At 41.0% G+C, this 20,934-nt stretch overlaps 11 protein-coding genes across 11 annotated transcripts; 4 read left to right on the forward strand and 7 right to left on the reverse strand.

Annotated features, from left to right (window-relative positions):
* Window positions 1–630: 630 nt before the first annotated feature.
* Window positions 631–912, reverse strand: V1516DRAFT_661319 (uncharacterized protein; the record flags this gene model as incomplete). The annotated part of the gene is made up of 1 exon (XM_066920360.1): window positions 631–912. A coding segment is annotated over one exon (282 nt), but the record flags the coding sequence as incomplete, so codon positions are not given.
* Window positions 913–1,115: 203 nt separating this feature from the next.
* On the forward strand, window positions 1,116–2,774 carry V1516DRAFT_667040 (aquaporin-like protein). Its single transcript, XM_066920783.1, has 3 exons — window positions 1,116–1,599; window positions 1,690–2,314; window positions 2,388–2,774. The coding sequence occupies exons 1-3, from the start codon at window positions 1,299–1,301 to the stop codon at window positions 2,461–2,463; spliced, it is 1,002 nt and encodes a 333-aa protein (XP_066779424.1). The 5' UTR covers window positions 1,116–1,298; the 3' UTR covers window positions 2,464–2,774.
* A 123-nt stretch (window positions 2,775–2,897) lies between these two features.
* Window positions 2,898–3,656, reverse strand: V1516DRAFT_617534 (transcriptional regulator; the record flags this gene model as incomplete). The annotated part of the gene is made up of 1 exon (XM_066919369.1): window positions 2,898–3,656. One exon carries the CDS (start codon window positions 3,654–3,656, stop codon window positions 2,898–2,900), a length of 759 nt encoding a protein of 252 aa, XP_066779425.1.
* A 792-nt stretch (window positions 3,657–4,448) lies between these two features.
* V1516DRAFT_697675 (uncharacterized protein) lies at window positions 4,449–5,664 on the reverse strand (the record flags this gene model as incomplete). Its single annotated transcript, XM_066924099.1, has 2 exons — window positions 4,449–5,248; window positions 5,302–5,664. 2 exons carry the CDS (start codon window positions 5,662–5,664, stop codon window positions 4,544–4,546), a joined length of 1,068 nt encoding a protein of 355 aa, XP_066779426.1. The 3' UTR covers window positions 4,449–4,543.
* A 936-nt stretch (window positions 5,665–6,600) lies between these two features.
* On the forward strand, window positions 6,601–8,028 carry V1516DRAFT_667053 (uncharacterized protein). Its single transcript, XM_066920784.1, has 2 exons — window positions 6,601–6,946; window positions 7,009–8,028. Exons 1-2 carry the CDS (start codon window positions 6,643–6,645, stop codon window positions 7,644–7,646), a joined length of 942 nt encoding a protein of 313 aa, XP_066779427.1. The 5' UTR covers window positions 6,601–6,642; the 3' UTR covers window positions 7,647–8,028.
* On the forward strand, window positions 7,949–9,449 carry V1516DRAFT_65 (uncharacterized protein). Its single transcript, XM_066920240.1, has 2 exons — window positions 7,949–8,523; window positions 8,586–9,449. Exons 1-2 carry the CDS (start codon window positions 8,250–8,252, stop codon window positions 9,143–9,145), a joined length of 834 nt encoding a protein of 277 aa, XP_066779428.1. The 5' UTR covers window positions 7,949–8,249; the 3' UTR covers window positions 9,146–9,449.
* A 1,021-nt stretch (window positions 9,450–10,470) lies between these two features.
* Window positions 10,471–11,388, reverse strand: V1516DRAFT_667057 (actin cortical patch SUR7/pH-response regulator pali). The gene has a single exon (XM_066920785.1). It carries the CDS (start codon window positions 11,382–11,384, stop codon window positions 10,572–10,574), a length of 813 nt encoding a protein of 270 aa, XP_066779429.1. The 5' UTR covers window positions 11,385–11,388; the 3' UTR covers window positions 10,471–10,571.
* Window positions 11,389–11,724: 336 nt separating this feature from the next.
* V1516DRAFT_313 (uncharacterized protein) lies at window positions 11,725–13,010 on the reverse strand. The gene is made up of 3 exons (XM_066918888.1): window positions 12,726–13,010; window positions 12,108–12,623; window positions 11,725–12,054 (listed from the first exon to the last, which is right to left on the reverse strand). Exons 1-2 carry the CDS (start codon window positions 12,856–12,858, stop codon window positions 12,118–12,120), a joined length of 639 nt encoding a protein of 212 aa, XP_066779430.1. The 5' UTR covers window positions 12,859–13,010; the 3' UTR covers window positions 11,725–12,054; window positions 12,108–12,117.
* Window positions 13,011–14,659: 1,649 nt separating this feature from the next.
* V1516DRAFT_682766 (3-phytase B) lies at window positions 14,660–16,307 on the forward strand (the record flags this gene model as incomplete). The annotated part of the gene is made up of 4 exons (XM_066923471.1): window positions 14,660–14,795; window positions 14,855–15,295; window positions 15,348–15,801; window positions 15,851–16,307. 4 exons carry the CDS (start codon window positions 14,660–14,662, stop codon window positions 16,305–16,307), a joined length of 1,488 nt encoding a protein of 495 aa, XP_066779431.1.
* A 1,415-nt stretch (window positions 16,308–17,722) lies between these two features.
* V1516DRAFT_688196 (uncharacterized protein) lies at window positions 17,723–18,529 on the reverse strand (the record flags this gene model as incomplete). Its single annotated transcript, XM_066923776.1, has 1 exon — window positions 17,723–18,529. The coding sequence occupies one exon, from the start codon at window positions 18,527–18,529 to the stop codon at window positions 17,723–17,725; it is 807 nt and encodes a 268-aa protein (XP_066779432.1).
* A 1,273-nt stretch (window positions 18,530–19,802) lies between these two features.
* V1516DRAFT_661330 (S-adenosyl-L-methionine-dependent methyltransferase) lies at window positions 19,803–20,668 on the reverse strand (the record flags this gene model as incomplete). The annotated part of the gene is made up of 2 exons (XM_066920361.1): window positions 19,803–20,544; window positions 20,595–20,668. 2 exons carry the CDS (start codon window positions 20,666–20,668, stop codon window positions 19,803–19,805), a joined length of 816 nt encoding a protein of 271 aa, XP_066779433.1.
* Between the last annotated feature and the right edge of the window lie 266 nt (window positions 20,669–20,934).

Raw genomic sequence — 20,934 nt, forward strand, 5'->3', positions numbered from 1 at the left:
AATGCTGCGTCGATATTGGAGTGTTGGAAAAAAAATATTTGAATTGATTCGCTTTTTGGTTCTGTTTGTTCCCAATTATTGCATTCTAGGTTTTGATGTTGTGTGATGTCTTTTACGGATATATTTTGGTTTGAATGATTGTCGGACATGGTGATTGTCAGCAACACATTTTGAAATTTTTTTTTTTTTCAAGTATTGATAGTGCTGCATTTTAAGTTGTCTGATTTCCGTATTACTTCTTCTGTTTTCGGCTTTTCTATCACTTCTTGGAATTTAGCCTTCACGTGACGGATTGCTGTCTCCGTAAGATGTTGTGGATCGATGGATGTATTATTGTTCTCGATCATCGCGTCGCTTAAGTTATCTGCTTGTGCTCTCTCATTACATCGAGTAGTAGGTCCCAGTGCTAACTGCCATTTTTTCCTGGTGAATGTCGGGTTCCGCATCGAGAAAGTATACAAATCAATTCATTCTGATATGAAAAAACGCCTTGTCGTCCACAGTACTTCGAAACTCTGTAGATTGTATTTGCCTGAACCTGTCTCGTCGAAAATTCCCGAGATATGTTACTCGGTTCCAGTGGTTGTTCCCTATGTTCTGTTGGATAGGTGACAGAGGAGCAATGCATACCATCACTATGGCAAGTTTCGTATTGATCTTTCTCGGGATCCCTGCTGCTCCTTCGAGAAATAGCCAGTCCGATAGCGGTTCATTAACCACCCGACCTTGGAGGAGTGCGTCATAGTCATACCTACCTCCCGGTCCTTCTTCCTCTGACTCCTCAACTTGGTCTTCTGGAATTATCAGTTGTGATACGGTTCCATTTGTTAACGACCATTCGTCGCTTATTTCTTGGTCTAGGTGTCCGAGTACACTATCCTGTGAGTATCCATCATCAAAGTTCTCCGTCATTACCTATTCATTATGTAATGGGTTAGTAAGAGTTTGCACGTGATATTTGAGATGTCAAATATCATCGATGGGAGCCCCACTTACTGGTGCCTGGCCCGTAGATAGTTTATAGAGTCAATGCACGTGCGTGTTACATCAGCATTACGTTAACTTTACTAGGGATGTACTTCGTGACCCAGGACAGATCGTGTACTTAATGTTATTTTCGAGTCCAAGTTAATGTAGGGAGAAGAGTAGGCTATTTAAATCATATTAATATAATTAGTTATTCTATCTAGAATTCTACGATCTCTCTTTTATTCCCTTCACCCTCCAGCGCCGAAGGGGGCAATATATTTTTACGGGGACGTCTTGTCTAACAGTTGAAACATTCGACTCGCACATTTATGGCCGAACCTTCGAGCGCCCAAGATGTGGAAAAGAACCATGACAACCCCTCATCTAGTCGTCTTGGTGCTCCTCCAACTCTAACTTCCGGGAGTCATGTCTATCATACCTCGACCGAGCCCTTCACAGGCCGAATTGGAGGCAATCAAGCATTCATTGTGGATCGCGACAACTCCTGCAATGCCTCCATTCTTCAGAGAGCTCCGGACGCGGCCCCCGGGATGACTCTCGCGGAACAGTTCGATCTTCGACCTTTTCAAAGCGTTGACCTTTGGAAAGCTGCTGCTATTGAAGGAATGGGTGAGTAAAGCTTCCTTATCGATTGTTCTTGCTGCCATGGATGACGACGATGATGTTAATAAAAGGGCAAACGCCTTGCTTTTTTCAAAGGCTCTTTTATGTATATATATATCACTATATGGATTGGCATGTCGCCTGATACTATACCTCTCGCTCCAAACGGTCAATTCGGCAACTTTAATAATGCAGCTTTCATTGGTCCGGTTGTGGGCGGATTCAGCAATTTTGTACTGCTTGCTCTCTTTACATTCGTCTTTGGGCCAGTCTCCGGAGCACATTTGAACCCTACGATTACCATTGCCACCTTTTGCGCCCGGCTTTGCTCTTTTCCTCGTATGGTTCTGTATGTCGCGTTGCAGACCACCGGTGGCGCCTTGGCAGGTTTGATGGCTCGAGCCAGCTACGGTTCACGAGAATTCAAGGTGGGTGGATGTTGGCTTTATACTGATGTTGTTCCTGTCGCCGATGCATTTGCCGTCGAGTTTATGACGAGTACCTTACTTCTATTCTTCGCATTTGGAGTTGGACTGGATCCAAGACAGCGGCAATTGATTGGGCCATCACTGGCCCCTTTCCTAGTCGGAATGGCTCTGGGAATTTGCTCATTTGGAACAGCATTTACTAGATATGGATACGGAGGTGCGAGTCTCAATCCAGCAAGATGTTTTGGAGCTTTTGTTGGTAGCAGGTTTCCCGGCTGGCATTGGATTCACTGGTGAGCATCTCGTTTCTTTGCATGAACTCGTATAGGGAAGAAATTTTATAAAAATTAATTTATTACTTAATAGGGCCGCAGATATTGTTGCGTGTGTGGTGCATGGTTGTTTCTATCTCAGTGTTCCCCCATGGCAAAAACAAGTATGACCAACGACATTCTATATTGAAGGAAGATTTATCAGCAGACTCCGCTTCACGCGATACTACGATAGTAGAGGGTTCGAGGGAAACAAATTGAATTTACTTGATTTAAATGTATGATAATATACCTCTCCATTATATGTTTTTTTTGTTTGGGCAAGTTGCTGGTTGATTCAATTTGTTTTCAATTGTTTGATTCAGCTATGTCAGATTTTGTAACAATTCTAACTAGCCTATACCGAACAAGCATTATTGATATAGCGATACTACGTTAATTAGCTATTTACCTATTATAATAACAAGTCTTATCAGTAAACATAAGAGTTAAAGAATCAAATAATTTGTGTTTGAGGGTCTGCTGTCGACATCTCGTCTATATGAGCTTAAAGTTGTACGGTATCTTAGGATGCTAAACTATGTGTAAAGGTAAGAGCATTGAGCTACTTTTGATATTTTAAATCACCCCGTAGCTCAACCAATCGTGATACCGCTCGACCAACTTCATTACCTAAGCGCTCGAATCCACGGACCACGCCCTCTCTCTCTCCTTCGCTCAATTCCTGACTCATCTTGAATTTCCCCTCCAGCCCTTTAATCTCAATCTCAATTCCGATGATGCTTTTTTTCATAATCTCAATATATCGTTCTGGCGCATCTGACGCTTTCCACTCGCTCGGCTTATCCCCTCCTGTGTAACCCATAGTGGTCGTCTCATTATGGTGGCTAAGATCGCTAATCTGTTGTTGGAGAAATGCCGAGGTGTGTTCTGATTTGGAATCAAAGTAGACTCTAGCTTTTCCGTATGCTTGGACAGCAGCATAGTTCCAAGTAGGAACAACCTTGCCTGATGTTGGCTTAGTTTCGGTGTAGAACTTGGGGGTAACGTAATGGTGGGCGGCGACAGAAAATATGACCAGGACTTCGTCTTCTAAGATATTGTTTAACTGAGGGCTCGCAGTCAAAGTGTCGATGATTGCCTTGCTTTGCGGATTTGCTCGCGCGAGATGCCCACGCAGGCATCCAAGTTCGGTCTCGCTAGATCGGTCTTGGACATCAAGAATGAAGGAGATGAGACTGGATTGCAAGAATGGGTATAGGCTAGATCGGATGCCGATTGTCAAAATTCCAAGAGGATTTTCATGAATAATATGGCGAAGTGGCCGGAGGTCTGCCTCTGCATGGGCTGAGCGAATGTACATGATCAGTCTAGTAGATGGAAAAGATGATTGGAATGTACGACTTCTCGACATGCAATAGAGAAGTGCTACGGTTTAAATACTGGAATTATTCAGTAGACTTTTTTGTTCCCTCGGATAGCTGCCTCGGGTACCACTAGGTATAAAAAGGTGCGCCTGTTATTGTCAACAGTAAATCATGCACCATTAATACTGGTTTGAGGACAGGATCATGACTCAATCCTGTTCTCGGTAACCAACATACGAAATCTGGAGGCACAGATCAGCAGTTATGCGCTGCAAGATGTTGTAATTCGAGAGTGAAATACGCAAACGCTGAATAGATTGGGGAAGGGTGAAATGAGGTATTGATCCAATCTTGTAATGATTTCATTAGTTTGAATAAATATGTGAATATGTAGGGTATGGACAATTTATCATGATCAGGAGTACGTAGTTAGTGATTTGAAATAATCGATTTAGCTAAGAGTGTATGTAAGTAGATGGTAGATAGACAGAGAGTTGAGGATAAGATAAAAGGTCAAATGATGTTTTTGTCCCTAGAAGATGGAATATAAATATAGCTACGATTTCCCCTGGAGGATGAAACGTGAACTGGACGGAATTTCTACGGAATATTTAATCAATGCTAGTCCAGGGTTTTCGCTTATTTCTGGGACAAGGACTGAAAGACTAATTATCAAATCAAATTTATCATAACCAAAACAAAAATTATATCAGCAGTAAAGATCAAACCAAGTAGATACATTCATGCGTTCATGCGTTCATACCTCAACCACACTTGTATGTTCTTAAAGGTATTGCTGTAAACTTGATCGACTAATGCAACTTGGCCATGCAGACTCATAAATTCATCGCCACTTCCTTTGCCAAATGATATTTTCGGTTAATTAATTCATCAAACTTACGCAAATGTATATCGATGATATGAATGAAACAAATTTTGCCAGTTCAGAAAGTGAGGGTTGTAAGTCTAACATGTTTCTCATAACGGATTTGGATTTCGGTCGTATCTTTCGTTCCGGCGAATTGACGTAGAACGGGTTGTCCCGAACGATCCGATTAACCATAATTGTAAGCTCTCGCGAAGTAAACCATTTCCGCAGAACTTTGTACGAGGACAGTTCTAGAGGCGTAGGTGGCATGAGATAAATAAATAAAATTGAAAGGATGCACGAAGAGAGACCGTATACAACCCATATGCGACGCCATATCGTAGGATCTCCAGCAGGACCGATACTAATAACTTTATAACTAACAAGAGTGAACATAAGATCAACCAATGCAGACTCTGGAGCACCCCAATCTTCTATTTTCATATGCCCTTGAAAGGTATAAAATGATTTCGTACAGCAATGGGAAAAATAACTAGCATAGCATCCAAGCGCATAAATTGCCACCGCTAGAAGTAGCATGAAAATGTTGCTAGTCCAGTATTGAGCTATGGATCCCAATCCTATAACAAGGAGGCATGTGCTAACCAAACGGCGAGGATTAGCCACATGCGATAGATATCGTGGAAGAATTACGGCCAGGGAGACCAATAATATTGTTACAATCAAGGTGACAAGCACAGCCTTTTCCGACGGAGAATTCTTAGTAATCGTAAATCCTATGATGGAGGTTGGTAATCCAGCAAAGTTCGCACCAAAGAAGAAAGAGGAAAAACATGCAAAATCAAGACTTGGACATTGATCTTCCGTTGAACCCGGCGCTCTTCTCTCAATGTCCAGCGTGCCTTAGGATCGAACGAGGGTATCTGTTCGTACAATGAGTTCAGCCCAAGTGCGTCTGCCTTTATGGGATCATCGAAAATAGACTGTTGAGTGGCCACACAATCCAAATAATGCTCCTTCCTAGCAGCTGACATCCAGAAACGAAATTTGGAAGGCCCGCTAGACAGTTCGGGCCAGTCCTTTGGAATATTCAAGATATTGACATCTTCTCCATTCAATGCCTCCTTGTCGGACTCCGTGAGAATGACCTCACAGTGAGGAAGAATGATCGACATTTCAGATTATAAATGTTTCTACCTCAGCACAAATCCTCAACTAATTAAAATCAAGAGATTGACAAAAATATTTGTTTAGTAAATATACTGCTGACACGAATATTAATCTCTCGCGCAATCATTCAAAGCCAATTCGTCTTCCTCATCAGCCTTTACCAGGTTCGAACCAAATTCTTACCTGTAATCAGAGCGGTTTGTGCTAACAACGTTAGACATTTACTTGATCTAAGCGTGTAATCTCAGCTTGTTTTTGTTCATCTTTGTTTCCGCCTGGTTTTTATAACTCTATCTATTTCAACCTATATTTCACCGTTATTTAAACTCTAATGCCTATCGCACTGTCTCTCTTTTCATTCCTGCCTGGAAACTTCCGCTGTACACACTCTCTACAATACTTTACTGGCCTTGGCTCCGACTCGGGACTTGACCAGCTTTCTCAGGGTGAGTAGCCTGTTATTTCTCTATCGTATATAACTCGTTCCTTACCATGTTAATTTCTGTTTTATGCCACTTTTTTAGTAAATTTTTTCTCTCAAACTTCCATACATTAAATCATTCAGAAACAAGATCAGAGCTATTGACTGATAAAGGTTGGACCGTTTGGTGAGAATGGACTGATAACCTGTTATCCGGCTCTAGTGAAACGCAGTCCAAAAGTGCATATTATGTAAAATTCGTACTATTAATATTATGTTTAGTATGCTTAGAAGTTAGTGGTGTTTTTGATCATTAGTAATAAGAATTTGGGGTTAAACTCATACTTGAATAACAAATATCGTGTATGCGAGCCAAAGCCAATGGTCAAAGCTATTGATCCAAAACAGAATAGCGTACGTCTTGCTCCCAGTTGCTTGTGGAATCATGATACTTTCTATCGGTCGCATTGCTTCTATCCAGAAGCAGTTCTAATACTCGGAAAAAAACTACAAACAAGTTGTGTGACTTGCTTATGTCAGGAGATAGAACCACCTAAAAGCTATGTTGCTTGGCTCATTCACCAGGTCACTTGTTTCACTTCTAGCTGGATTACCAGCCGGACTACCCGTTGCACTTGCATTTTTCAACTCGACTTTAATTCCATCGGGGCGCGGACAGGATGAACTTGATATATCGACTCTACAAGGACAGCGAGTAGTAAAATTAGTTCAACATACTCCGCCGTCGATTACTACTACTTGGGCGTTCTTCAACTTATTTGAACCGCTTGAGATCACTGACGATTTTCCCGACTATTTTCCTTACAATTTTCTTGACGACTTTGATGCATGTAAGGGTCATGAAGGTAGGATTTATCAATTTTACTAAATTAAAGTTAGTCAAGTTAATTTATTGACAATGGTTTAGGATGCATTATTAGAACAGTTACATTTTCTGACTCGAAACCTTTGACAATACACGCCATTCCTCTGGATAGTCCTGACTTACTGAGGTCATCAAGTTTTGAAATCTATCTCGAGAATAAGCTCTGGGCTCTGAGTGAAAACTCTCTAGCAATCCACTTTTCTTGCAATGATAGTGTGACCAATTTTATGGAATATGATATTTTGCCAATAGAAGTTGATCAACCGGGATTTTCTTCAGAAACCAACGTCGAGATCCTTCAGACAAATGTCAGTTCTAACTTCTTGGGTCTCCGGCAATTCAGATCGCTGGGCAATCATATCTCTCTAAACTTAGAGAGCAATATTACATGCTCTGAAAAGAAATGTGTATGTCCCGACTTGAGTTATACTGAACTTTCTTGGGAGTTGGCTGAACTTTTGTTTTCATTTGCTTGGATGTTTTCTAAGTATTCTCTGATGGTTACTCTTATTCCATTTCTTTTTATAATTCCAGTGATATTTTTTTTTGAATGGAAGAATAAAAAAAATCCTCCCTTTCTTCTTCCCTCCGTGGAAACAACTAATGATTCTCTTGGCACTAGTGGGGGGGATCCGGATCGTAAGATGCAGAGGAATATCGAGAAAATTGAAGGGTCTTGATTTTGTTCATATATTTTGGAATGTCTATTAGTAATTTAGTATATTGGTCTCCATCTCGAACTAACGCTTGATGTGGGTTGGTGTGGTGGGCTGACTTGCTCATATATGCGATTTTCATTACATAGTACTGCATTGAGGTTTAAATTTGCAAACTATAAATACGTACATCAGTGCATTGATGGCGGTACTGGATAAGAAAAAAGTGATCTAAGAAAAATCCAGACGATATTCAGAGAATATGATTTATTAGCAAACTGTTCTATATTTAGTGGCGAAGCTTGAACGTGAGTTCTATCTGCAGATGTTGGTTGCATTGTCAAAATCTTTGAGATCAACGTTTGTGATTATCATTAATAATAGAAATTGCATTTTTGGATCATTACTTAACAGCGAAGATTGTAGTTGCTTGTATATGCCTATCGTAAGAGTTGTTGGTCCAATATGGAATAGCGTACATCTAGGTCCCAGAATCTAGTGCAGTCATGTTAAAGTATGGGTCGTATCACTGCTCTCTCACCAGAGCTCCAGAGCTTGTTTGAATATTTAAATTATTGACAGGTCGCCCAACTTGATTTTCTGAGGACATATACTTATATAAAAATCATGCGAATTACCCTCAAACCCTCCTTATACACGTTTGGCCTGCCTTTAGTCATAGGTCTGGTGGCACATATATATGTCAACCCGACCTTGATTCCATCCCTCCTTGGAGGATATGATCATGATATATCTACGCTACAGGGCCAGCGAGTAGTAAAATTAGTTCAACATACTCCGCCGTCGATTACTACTACTTGGGCGTTCTTCAACTTGTTTGAACCGCTTGAGCTTACTGACGATTTTCCTGACGCCTCTGATGCATGTATGGGTCATGAAGGTAGGATTTATCAATTTTGCTAAATTAAAGTTAGTCGAGTTGATTTATTGACAATGGTTTAGGATGCATTATTAGAACAGTTACATTTTCTGACTCGAAACCTTTGACAATACACGCCATTCCTCTGGATAGACCTGTTCGTCAACAGTCGTCCTGCTGTGGTATCAACTTGGAGAATAATCTCTGGGCACGAAGTGATAATTCTCTAGAGATCCATTTTTCTTGCAACGATAGTGTGATCAATTTTATCGAATCTGATATTTTGCCAATAGAAATTGATGAGTCTGGAATTTCTCCAGGTGCCAGCATCGAGACCCTTCATACAAACGTCAGTTCCAACTTTTTGGGTGTCCGGCAATTTCAACCATTAGGCAACGGTATGTCTTTGAATTTAGACAACGGTAATGCATGTTCCAAGAGAAAATGTGTATGTCCTGAGCTGAGCTATACTGAACGGGCTAGGAAGCTTGCTGGACTTGCTGGTTTGCTTCTGAAGATGAGTTTGATTCAGCTAGCCGGGTATGCAGTTATTTTCTGCTTCGAGGTAGTAACATCGCGGCCTAGAAAATGGATTGAAGAGTGCATCATGAATCGGATAACGCATAAGTTTCAACCCTTGTGATGATTTCTTCATCATTCTGTTGCTTCTTCTCTAGGGTAGCAGCCCATTTCGAATGGGAAGCATAACGCAAACAATCCACACAAATACACTGTGCTTGAAATATTGTATCTTCTGCTTCTACTGGGGACCTGGAATGTACGGTATTTTAAAAGAATCAGAACAACTGAATTTGTTTACTTTATGTGTAACTGCTGAGTATGTATCAATGGAAGCTTTGGACTACGAAGTCTCGCTCCCAGCAGTGAGCTGTGAAAGGATCTCTTTTCTCGCAAACATCATACTAGTTTTACAGTACTGCTTTTATTTCAAAGTTGGGAAGTACAAGAAAACATTAGAGGCTTAGATTCAAAATTTCCAATATAGATTTTGACGCGCTTAAAACCTGTTATTGAGGAAGGCTGTAGCATCAAGTACCGTTTGGCTAATTTATTCCTACTAAATCAAACGGGTTCGAGAGAAATATTAAAATTGCATTTCATATTCCTGAATTTTTTTTATTACGACTTGAATTTGCGGTATTGCGAAAGCTCTGGCATTGTACATTACTCAGATTTGATGATTTCCCTTAATCTAAATCCAAGGAATAAGAGAAGAGGCGCTGGCGCAAATGTGCAAGTTTTGTCAAGATAGATCCTATCTCAAGCGGGGAGGCACAATATTCCGATTAACCTTTGATACAACACTTGGAAATTTGTTTCTGGTTGATTTTTGCATTTTCTACCATATTGCGAATCAAGTTCTTGATCATGCCACCACTTGGATGTTTACATCTGCTCTGTTACCGGATCTGTGATCCGACATCTTAAAGATAGGTTGATACTAAGTTCATATTTATGCTATCTTGCTATTTTAATCTTCCAAGATATATGGTATTTAATTAGAATCTGGATCTAGAGGAATTACTATAGCAAAAAATAAAGCGGTAACTCACGCTCTAAGTGCCCTTCCGTCATATATGCATCCCAATGGCCTTCAAAATTACAATATACCCGGCAAAAATGGAAATGAAATCATTTCATAATAAAACTGCAGAAAACAAAAGCGATTCGTGCTATGAAGTTGACACAGATTATGAGAAAATCAGAACAAGATTTGGGCTCATCGACTCTAGAGATCTCCGAATGAAGTCGTAAACTCATACCTTCCCAACTTTGTAACAGAACAACATATAGTATGTATGAGGAATTCAAGTAATCTTTAATTATGACATGTCCAGAGTATTTTAGTATACAAGCACCGCTCATTCTACAATAATTCAATGGCAATCATTTTCCAATCGCATCAACTTTGAACTTACAGAAATCCTAAAGATTACTCTAAAAATTCCAATGAAATTATTATTATTATTAATCAAAAATGCTGAACGCCTAAATGCAGTCTAAAAATACAAATTGTGGTGGAAGATATAAGATAGAGCTTAGAAACCCTAGTGGGAAACAACCGGATTTTCGACCCGGTAGACAACTTTTTCTGAAACAGATGAACGAGTTGAGCCGACACAGATCGAAAAGAGCCAACAAGTGCTAGCCAGTAGTGCTGAAGCTGCTGCACCCCAGCCTAGCCCAATCGCAATCTTGCCAAACTCGGCCGACGTGTTGAGAGTGTCGTTAGTGAGTGCCTTTGACTCTCCATAGAATATTGCAGTAGCAATAGCAATGCCGGCAACAGCACATACAGAGTTGATCATCGCAAAGATCAAGGCGCAGAGAGAACCTCCCCGAGAGTGGAAAGAAAACAGACCGGCGCCGACTTGGAAAATGGCAAATATGGCACTGAGACAGAACAGAATCGCCATAGCATAGGACAGAAACTTGATACTCTTGAGCGCAGTGTCGATGCTGGACGGATAGTTTTCGATTTTACCCATTCCAATGGCATCTTCAAGAACTGCGATTGGATTGAAGTAGAATAGGCCATGGGAGTTAGAGCAGTTAGTGATGCTGTAGGAATATCCGGTTGTACTTTCGCTGGCGCTGTCATATTCGATTCTGGAACCCTGACAGTAAGTCCAGAGGCCGACTTGGTAAAAGTCTGGGAGTGTAGAGACGTCTCCCTTGGTGACGGTGTTACCGTCGATTGTGACAGAGAGCTCGGAAATGTCTAGACGAAGCAGGAACAGCTTTCCAGCAACGGAGTCCTTGAAAGTGGAAGAGATGAGAACAAAGACCGAGAGCACAAAAATAGCGACGGTGAAGAGGAACGGCAATGTAATGATGAAGCAATTGCGTCCGGCGGCCATTATAATAGTGTTGGTATTGGTGTTGATGTTGGTGTCGGTAGTAGTGGTAGTAAGTATTGAGAGAAGATTGGTAAAGTAAAAATCTAAATGCAATTGATTGATTTAAGAACTGAGAAACTGTTGACCTGAAGAGAAGAAGGTCTGATATGCAAAGGACCCCGAGTCTGTTTTATATTCGAACAAGCAGCTGAGTGTAGTTTGAGTATGGCACAGTCTTTCTTTGCACTGCCTGCCTTTAAACTTCCCAACCGCGCGACCAGAAATAGACTGCCCTGAATTGCCGGCGCCGCTTGCCAGCCGCAGTCTGCACTGCCAGGTGCCCGCAGCTGCGCCTGCACAGTCTGTGGTGGCTCAGCTGGCGCGCCGCAGAAGTAATGTCCACTTCTCCTAGTTTGTGCGATTTGTCTTCTGATGCTCTCCTGGTGCCCATGACAAAAATCTTCCCCAGCTGGCCAAGTCGGATTCTTGAGAACACTAATATTTGACTCCACGTCCACTCTGACCAATTGTGTTTAGTTATTTTTACATCGTTTAGTCCATTTGCATCTTGACCCTCATGGAATAGTTAACCTTAATTACCCACACCCTGATTCTCTAATCTTATCTCATTCCCCTGAGTCCTTGTGCTGTCCAGCCTTTCGTATCTCATACTTTTCCAGCCTCTCTTCTTCTGAAAGAATTCAGTCTTCAATCAATTCGTATTTGTCAATTGAGTAGACTTACGATCAAATTGTTAGTATTTATGCATCGGATAGAGAGAAAGAAGGACAGCGACCATCGGCACAGCTTTTATTAAAACTTCCTTGCCATATTCATATGTTGACCGTAATCTACCATTACATTGCGCTACTATAGCTCGACAACCTTGATCCCAAATATATCCACTATTGGTGCCGTACCAATACTTTGTGTGATAGCTGTTGTTCAAAAACCCTTCGATTTTAATATAGTCATCCGATGGTGCTCCATGAGCACTATGGCGGTTGCTTCGAAATCCTCTAGATCTGTTACTCTCAGACTCGGCAACATTATCTGACTTATCTCGAAGCATATTTTTAATTCCCGATTCGTGTCCTCCACCGCTAATCCAATTCTTCACTGCTTCTGTGCAGTTTCCATTGTCAATCTCTGGTAGTCTAGCACGACTGATGCCATCAGCTCTCAAAGCACCCTCCCACAAAATGTAATTGTCCGCTAGCATTTTGGACATATCGTTCTCATTAAATAATCTTGCAAATTCTTTGTATGCGTTAATCTTACTTGTGATCGAATCAGGACTGTGTTCCACGACCTGCAATCTGATCGAGTTGCCAGATCTCATTATTGGGAACCCAAACAGACCATCGTCACAGTCGAATTCAACATTGTTATATACTATATCGATAGTTTCATTGTTGTAATTGATCACGTCGATATCTAACGCTCTGACTATGCATGACAAAACAGCAAATAGCACCAGTACTTGCAACTTCATCGTGAAATTTGTAAGATAAAGTGATTTTGTCAAATTAGTTTAGTAATATTTATCCAGTTGGACACTTTAACAATTATATGTAAAGTCTCTAATTATTATATAATGTGAATGGTTGCGGTGAACCGATAGATCGGAGCACGAAGAGATTCCGGTCAACAACTAAACCGAACTAAAATATCGCAAGAGCGGTTGCAGAGGACGCCGCACCAAGTAGGCCGCTTCTACAATAAATAAATCGGATTTATCCGGCTACTAGGGATAACTAGAAAAAAATTATAGACTAAGATTAGAAAGTATTCCAGTATCTTTACTTTCTTTTATATAAATCATTTCGGTAAAGTGTTATAGAAAGTATTGTATTAGAGCACGCCATTGACTCTGCAACCTAATAAGAGGTATGCCCAAAAGCGTGAGATAACCAAATCTTCGAAATGGACAACCGAGCTATCACACATTCCAAATATTGTTTCTTCCCAGTAGCTGCAATGCAGTAACAGAATTGTAGCGCCTTCTAGATAGTTAGGTCAGTTCCTCGAGATATTGATCGATTCTGCATCTTTCCATTCCAGCCCCTTTAGTCGGAATGTTTGGGAATAACCTCACCAACTTGAGTATAACCGACATTGATCATTGCAGATGATTTCTGTCAAAATTGAATCTAAACACTTATCAAAATGAAATAGAAATTAAAAATGATATCAAAATTCAGCCGTACGATCAAAGTCAGCCGTACGCCCAAAAGCAAAAAAAAAATGCATCGTGCTGTCACTTACACAAGGCTAAAGCAAGTATGCATTTAACCAAGTCCGGATTAATTCCCGAATTGTATACCGTTTTGGGTTATCAGGAGTTTTGCCTATCTGATATCTGATTTTGGATCGGAAGTCCCGAAGCGTGCCAGAATAGGTAATCCTGCAGCTACTCGTTTAGCGCATCGGCGCTTAACTACTCTCCACACAGATTGTGTCCATATTTCATCTTCGGTAAAACAAATAGCTTTGATGATAAAACTTGTGACATAATCAATCAAATACTTCTGCGTTATCATTGTAACCAGGCAGCCCAGTTTACCAGCTCTGAATGATTATCCGTTTGCCAAAGCGCTGACTGGAGTGATGGCTTTCTCGACCGCCCAAAGTCTACCTTGATTTTAGTCTACGTTATAACCTAGATCATCTCATCGTCCGTCAGGGGCTTGACGCCTGTGCTTGCCTAAATTCGTTCAAATGCCCCTAAAGCAGAAAACAGGGCAAAAACGACTAGTTTGGATCGATCTCGATATGCGATCTAATGGTCGTCTAAGAAACTCTTCGACCTGCTGAGCTTGTGAAACGCGATCTCGACTGACCATGTGCACTGCTCAAACTTCAAATTTCCACTATGAAATACGTTAAATTATATATCGGATCGCGGTCCCCTGAAGTTGAATCGAGTTCCAAGTTGGGGACTCTTGTTCAGACAACATCCATAGAGGGTCCTCGATATATTAATTTGCAGTAGATATCTCCATCGTTTGTTCCATCAGCTTCTTCTTCAGTTTGCGTGGTGCTAATGGCGTTTTCAGTCGAGCAAACTTATGTAATTCACAAATCCAAGCGGCTGCTGCTGCTGCTCGACTTCCCGATTTGGTGCTTATTGATTTGTATTCTCCAGCCAAAATTAGCATTCCAATCATTCGGTCGCAATGGATTTGAAAGACTTTAAAAGCGGACCAAGATTCCATGGGGCTGTCAAGGAATTATTAGATTTCATCATTCGCAGCGAACTAAGCAGATTCGACGATTTTGACCTCAAAGAGTAAATGGCCCCTGTTTTATCAATTTTTCTTGGTCTATTAGCAAGCTCGGCTTCACTTGTTGCCGCTTCTCCTTCCAATAGACCCGGCAGCCAAGCGCGTTATCCCTTTGCAACTCTCTACGATCAATCATTTTCTGATGGTATATCTTTTCACGAGCCTCTAGAATTTGAGAGGTCAATAAGACATTTTTCTAACCAGTGATAGGATACTCGCTTTTGAAGCATACCGGAGCCAGTGGTCCTTACTCCAACCGTGAGTCGTATGGAATTGGCCGCGATCCTCCAGATGCCTGCGCGGTTGACCAGGTCATTATGCTGAGACGCCATGGTGAGCGGTTTCCGGACTCAAGCACTTCAGCCAACTTTGTGGCTGTCCTCGACAAATTTTATGCTTCAAAACCATCGCAATGGACTAATGAGCTTGAATTCTTGAATACTTGGAAATACATGGTTCCTGATGATAATTATTTGGCTCTTGAGTCCTATAATGGCCCTTACGCTGGTCTTCTCACCTCTTACAAACACGGTGCTGAGTATGGCGTCCGCTATGGCCACTTGTGGAATTCTACTCTTCAGAACCAGACGATCCCCATGTTCTCCAGCGGTTATGAACGTATCGTTCAGACGGCTCGTAAGTTTGGTAAGTAAATCTGACAGCTTGATTATTAGTTCATGAGTTTTAATACTGGCAGGTGAGGGTTTCTTTGGCTGGAATTATACCGATGTCGTTGCTATGAACATTATTCCCGAGTTTTCGTACCTGGGTGGTAATAGCTTGACTCCCACCTGTTTAAATGACACCAGTCTCTCGATTTGTGAAAGCTTGACTCCGTATCAACCCCAGTTCAATGTTGCTGCTAAGCGCCTTAATGCTTTAGTGCCTGGCCTTAATCTAACTGCTCCTGATGTTTACTATCTCATGCAGATGGCTGCTTTCGAGGTCTCCATCCGCGGATATTCTGACTGGGTTGAGGTTTTCAATTATGATGAGTGGGTCGCCTTTGGTTATATGCAGGATCTTGGTTATTATTACTGCGTTGGCCCTGGTAACAAAAACATGAGAGCTGTTGGTTCCGTGTTTGTTAATGCCACTTTGACAGCTCTCAATCAAGGTCCTGAGACCGCTGGCCCTATGCTCTGGAATTTGTGAGTTGTTTTCATACCCTGTTGTTGCTGTCACTAATATTTTCAATAGCTGCCACGACACCAATATTGCGCCTGTTCTCGCTGCTCTTGGAATCCCTAAAGTCGACGCTGACTTGCCTCTCGATTCTATTCCCTTCCCCAACCCATACAATTCTGCAAATATTGTTCCCATGGGTGGTCATATTACTATCGAGCGTTTGAGCTGCAATGCCACTGCTATTTCCACTGCCGATACTTATGTGCGTCTTATTCTCAATGAAGCCGTCGTTCCTTTCCCCGGCTGCCAAAATGGCCCTGGATTCTCGTGCGGACTTGCCAATTTCACTCAGCAGGTTTTTAGTAATCTTCCCGATTTTATAGAGACCTGCAACTACAACGAGAGCTATCCCCAGTATCTCAGCTTCTGGTGGGATTATAACACTACCAAGAGCTATGACTATGAAACTCAGAGTCCTATCCCTGGTCAAGAGACCTTGGTCACGTATCAGGGAACAAATGCGCAGTAAATAAACTCGCACTTCCATGCATAAAAAAATTTATGGTGGCTGTGGTAGTTGGGATTCATAGAGTTATTTAATAATAATTGTGAAGAGATTTTTTACTTATCGTAGAATTGTAGACTTTGAAATAGTTCATTTTTTGTTTTTTATAGATGTTTTATTGTCAATCTATTGACAAAAATTTAGGATGCATAGTTGGAATTATTACATTTCCTGATTCGAAACCTATGACAATACACACTATTCCGCTGGATAGTCCTGATTTACTGAGGTCTTCAAATTTTTTTCTCTATCTCGAGAATACGGTCTGGGCTCATAGTGACAATTTTCTTGAAATTCGCTTTTCTTGCAACCGCAGCGTGATTGATTCTATGGAATCTAATGTTTCCCCAATAGGAACCAATCAAGCTAGAGATTGGCGGATGTATTGAACGGGAATTTCAGGAACAAACATTAGTTTCAAACTTCTTGGGCATCCAGCGATTTAAACCTCTGATCGACGGCATTTCTTTGGAACTGCAGAGCAATATTACGTGCGTTGAAGCAAAATGTGAGTGTCCCAGGAAATATAGATTCCTAAGGGAGACAGACTAATCCTAGTTGATTGGTAGCCAAGATGTTTGCATTCATTAGCGTATTATCATTATCACCCGGATGTTTAGTAGAATAAGCTGACAGATGAGAACGTAGAAGAAACGGTCGTCACCTTCTCCCGTCTGCGGAACCTCCTACTGGATTGCTTGATGGTTCTGGAGACCTGGATAGTAAGATAGCAGGTTGTAGCAAACAGATTGAGAAAACTTTATTTTAGAGTGTTATGGTTATCGAAACTTAATTGAGCTAACAAAAGCACTCTCAGCACTCTATCGTACTCAAATTTGATCTCTAGTACTATCCTCCCAGAAGTAGGTGAAGACAAGTCATAATTGAAAGATAAACAATAAATTTGAAATTCTCGAGATCAATAAGATTCAGTTTGATTTATCCACAAATTACACGAATATTGCCAATGAAATTACTATTATTTTTTATTATTAATCAGAAATGCTGAACGCCATAGATTAATTAACTTTAATTACCCATACCCTGATTCTCTGAGTCCTTGCGCTCTTCAGCCTTTCGTATTGCATACTTTTCCAACCTCTGTTTTTCTGACAAGCGAGACTGGTCCCTCAAAGCGATTCCAAGCTCTCTGCAGATCTTAACATTGCAAGTCTCTCTTGTGTATGGCTACGAGGCGAGAAATATTAACCCATCCATGGCACTACTAACTTTAATAAATCATTGGAATGATCATTGTTATAGCTCAACAATAAATTCAAATGCCATTAAAATCGTTACAGTCAATATACACATACCTGAATTCTCCACCGACAATTTATTTCGTCATCACAGCTTCCTGTTATGTTATACCTATCTAACTAATACGACCTGGTCAAGTCCTGACTAGGATCTAAAGATGATTCCTCAGCCAACCGATCTTGCCTCTCTATATATTCCCTGACAGCAACACTCAAGAAGATCGAAGTAAACCCCAAGACTATTCCCGTCAAAAAAAGCATTACGCCGGAAAAACTGAAAAACATGATCCTCAGTGTCTTTCTGATTTTCGGCTTTTTCAGCCGTTTCTGCGAATTGTCATAGAACGGGTTGTCTTGTAACACGCGATTAACAATAATTGTTAGCTCCCGTGGGGTGAACCACTTCTCAAGAACTTTATAGGAAGACACTTTCAGAGGCGAAGGTGGCATAAGATAACGAAATGAAATCGCTACAATACAGGACAAGAGACCGTACAACAGCCAAGCGCGACGCCATCGTGCCGGGACTCCAGCTTCGCCCATCATAATCACTCCAAAAGCAGCAAGAGTAAACGCAATGTCAAACAATGCACTTATTGGAAAGACTATGGATGCCTGTAATATATAGTCTTGATCAGTATAAAATTTGGTGCTGTTACTGGATAAGCAAGGTAAAGCAGCTGAGCGTGTATGTGCAATAATCGCCTGAGTCACGTACGACCCAGGCATATTTATATTCCAGTACTGAGCAGTAGATCCAAATCCTATGATAAGCAAAGAAGTGCTAGCAAGACGGCGAGGATCAAGCTTATATGAGAGCAAGGATGAGAAAGCCCCACCTACGAAGTAAGGAAATATGGATACTATTGACGAGGAGATTGTTGGAGAAACTTTGGGTTGAGATGCATCAGAAATCATAAAAAACATAATTAATGTTGGATTCACAGCTAAGTGGATGATACTAATCGAGGTGAAAAGGAAATCGAGGATTAGGACTTCGCTATTGACCTTCCTCATAACCCGGCGCTCTTCTCTGAAAGTCCAGCGCGCCTTAGGGTCGAACGGTGGTAGCTGCTCGTATATCCGATTGAGCCCAAGTGCCTCTGACTTTACCGATCATCAAAAATGGATTGCTCAGTTGCCACACAATCCAAATATTGCTCTTTCTCAGCAGAGGACATCCAGAAACGGAATTATGAATGTCCGTCCGACAATTCGGGCCAGTCTTTCGGAATGTTGAGGACGTTGACATCGCTGCCGTTCAATGCCAAAGCCTTCTTGTCGGACTCTGTGAGAATAACCTCACAGTCAGAAAGTATAATTGACATTTCAGATCAGAGATGATTTTGGCAATATCCAAGAAACAAATTGTCAAAAAATCCAGTTAACAAAAATGAGATTCTAGTCAGCCGTACACCTCAAAACGATATAAATGCCTCGTGCTTTCATTTGACATCCGTCCACAACTTAACCGCAGCCAGCCGTTACCATATTCAGACCAATTCCTACTCTGTAAGCAGAGGTGTTTGTGCATCGTCAACCGGTATTCGGCATTCGAGATATTTCTGATCAACCCACCAAATAGGAAAGAACTTACGGACAAGATTGAAAAAGAGGGACGTCCTTTATTTGGCTTCAAGGCTGATCTTTCACTTGGCTTTATGGCATATTTTGGACTGGTTCGATATTCTGTAAAATATAGGAAAATTTGATTCCAGATTTAAAGCGCTAAAAATCACACTTATGAATGATAAAATCGACATTTTGTTCAATCGGAAACGAACAAGAACTGATCTATACATTCAAAAATGTGTCTTAACCCTGGATTCTTCCACACTATTGCACCTAGCCATAAAGCAATCAATTGTTCCGTACATATTCTACGTTCTAAGCGCACTGTGTAAATTGTCTGAAGGCTCTCTGGGGTTTAAAACATTTTCTAAACCCTCAAAAACTATGAATTGACCAAATCTAAATCGGTTTCTTTTCTTATCGGTTTCTGATGTAGGAACTCACACTCTATGCGTTAGACATTAGATTTAGCATGATCGTCTATATTATCAATACTGTCACGGATTCTGCATTATGTCTCTAACTAATATTTCATTGCTGGTCTTTACTAAACTTCACAATTTTTTATTATTTATAAGACACCGGCGGAGTCTCACTAAATCATTACTTTCTCAATGCATTCTCAATATTAATTAACTGATTTTGTTGCAATTGCCCAGTAGAGTTGAGCCTTCGCGTCGACGGCAGGAATATATATAAGCTCCTCCGCAAGTCTCCACTTGACGTCGTCACATCCTGCTGCTCTAAATAATTCATCCTGCTCATCATAAGTGAATCCGTTTGGCTTACTCACAGTATGACTAGCTGCATGCGACTTTAGCGCTAATTCGATTCTCTCTTCTTCATTTTTCTGCCGAACTTCCTCTTGATAATTTCTTTGCGCAGGAGTGCTGCCATTAATGGGTGTCCAATCAATGACAAGTAATTTACCTCCAACACTTAGACGCGATGCCAGCTGAGTGATCGCATTTTGAGGATCTTCAATGTGGTGTAAGGCTAAACTAATAGCAACAAAATCAAAATTCCACAGATCTTTCTCTTGTAAAGCTGGTTCAGTGGGCGGAGCATTCGGGGATATCAAGTCACCGCGTACGCCGATCATTTCGTTAGGAGAAAAACCAAGATTTTTTGCTATAGTGCAATACTTTTCGACCATTCCTGCAGACACATCAACGCCCAACACAAACGAGAACAGAGGTTTCAATATTCTGGAGATGACGCCATCACCACAAGCATAATCTAGCATTCTCCGATGGTTATTAGTCGAACCTAGATTGGCCCATTCATGGAATTCAGATGATTCCAAGAAGTCTTGGATTTGTTTGTGTAGGACAGAGATCCATGCTGGCCAGTCACTAGTGGCGACTTTACTATCCTTTGCGTCAGTGACAAACATATATCTAGCAGAATTGATACATACTCAAAATGTTCTCTGTTTTTCTTTGAAAATTCATCACCTTTCGAAGAGGTGTCGCCGGATAATATTGGATTCATTCTGGAACACGAGGATGTAAAAGGAAAGTGATTGTGCAAAATGTATTATCGAAGGCTTATGTGAAAGTACAAAACTAGGACAGTGCTCTAGATCTCGACTAATAATCAAATTCTTTCAGTTCAGAGCTGAATTTTGAGATAAGAAAGAGAATCCTGATCTATGATTATAGGCTTGGCCAGCGCAATGATATATCTACAAAAACAAAACAGCATTCCTTAGTCTATTAATATAGTTTGTGGTTCTCAAATTAAGCTGATCTTCTAAT

Source organism: Lipomyces oligophaga, assembly GCF_038497815.1.
Source record: "Lipomyces oligophaga strain CBS 7107 unplaced genomic scaffold V1516scaffold_1, whole genome shotgun sequence".
NCBI classification, from domain to species: domain Eukaryota; kingdom Fungi; phylum Ascomycota; class Lipomycetes; order Lipomycetales; family Lipomycetaceae; genus Lipomyces; species [Lipomyces] oligophaga.

Excerpts from the sequence above, each read along its gene's own strand:
- V1516DRAFT_667040 (XM_066920783.1), top strand. The coding sequence starts at position 1,299 with ATGGCCGAACCTTCGAGCGCCCAAGATGTGGAAAAGAACCATGACAAC. Across the intron at positions 1,600-1,689 it reads TGCTGCTATTGAAGGAATGG|GCTCTTTTATGTATATATAT; the intron begins GTGAGTAAAGCT and ends CTTTTTTCAAAG. Across the intron at positions 2,315-2,387 it reads GGCTGGCATTGGATTCACTG|GGCCGCAGATATTGTTGCGT; the intron begins GTGAGCATCTCG and ends ATTACTTAATAG.
- V1516DRAFT_313 (XM_066918888.1), bottom strand. The coding sequence starts at position 12,858 with ATGAAGTTGCAAGTACTGGTGCTATTTGCTGTTTTGTCATGCATAGTC. Across the intron at positions 12,624-12,725 it reads TGAATTCGACTGTGACGATG|AATTTGCAAGATTATTTAAT; the intron begins GTCTGTTTGGGT and ends ACGCATACAAAG.
- V1516DRAFT_667057 (XM_066920785.1), bottom strand. The coding sequence starts at position 11,384 with ATGGCCGCCGGACGCAATTGCTTCATCATTACATTGCCGTTCCTCTTC.
- V1516DRAFT_65 (XM_066920240.1), top strand. The coding sequence starts at position 8,250 with ATGCGAATTACCCTCAAACCCTCCTTATACACGTTTGGCCTGCCTTTA. Across the intron at positions 8,524-8,585 it reads TGCATGTATGGGTCATGAAG|GATGCATTATTAGAACAGTT; the intron begins GTAGGATTTATC and ends ACAATGGTTTAG.
- V1516DRAFT_667053 (XM_066920784.1), top strand. The coding sequence starts at position 6,643 with ATGTTGCTTGGCTCATTCACCAGGTCACTTGTTTCACTTCTAGCTGGA. Across the intron at positions 6,947-7,008 it reads TGCATGTAAGGGTCATGAAG|GATGCATTATTAGAACAGTT; the intron begins GTAGGATTTATC and ends ACAATGGTTTAG.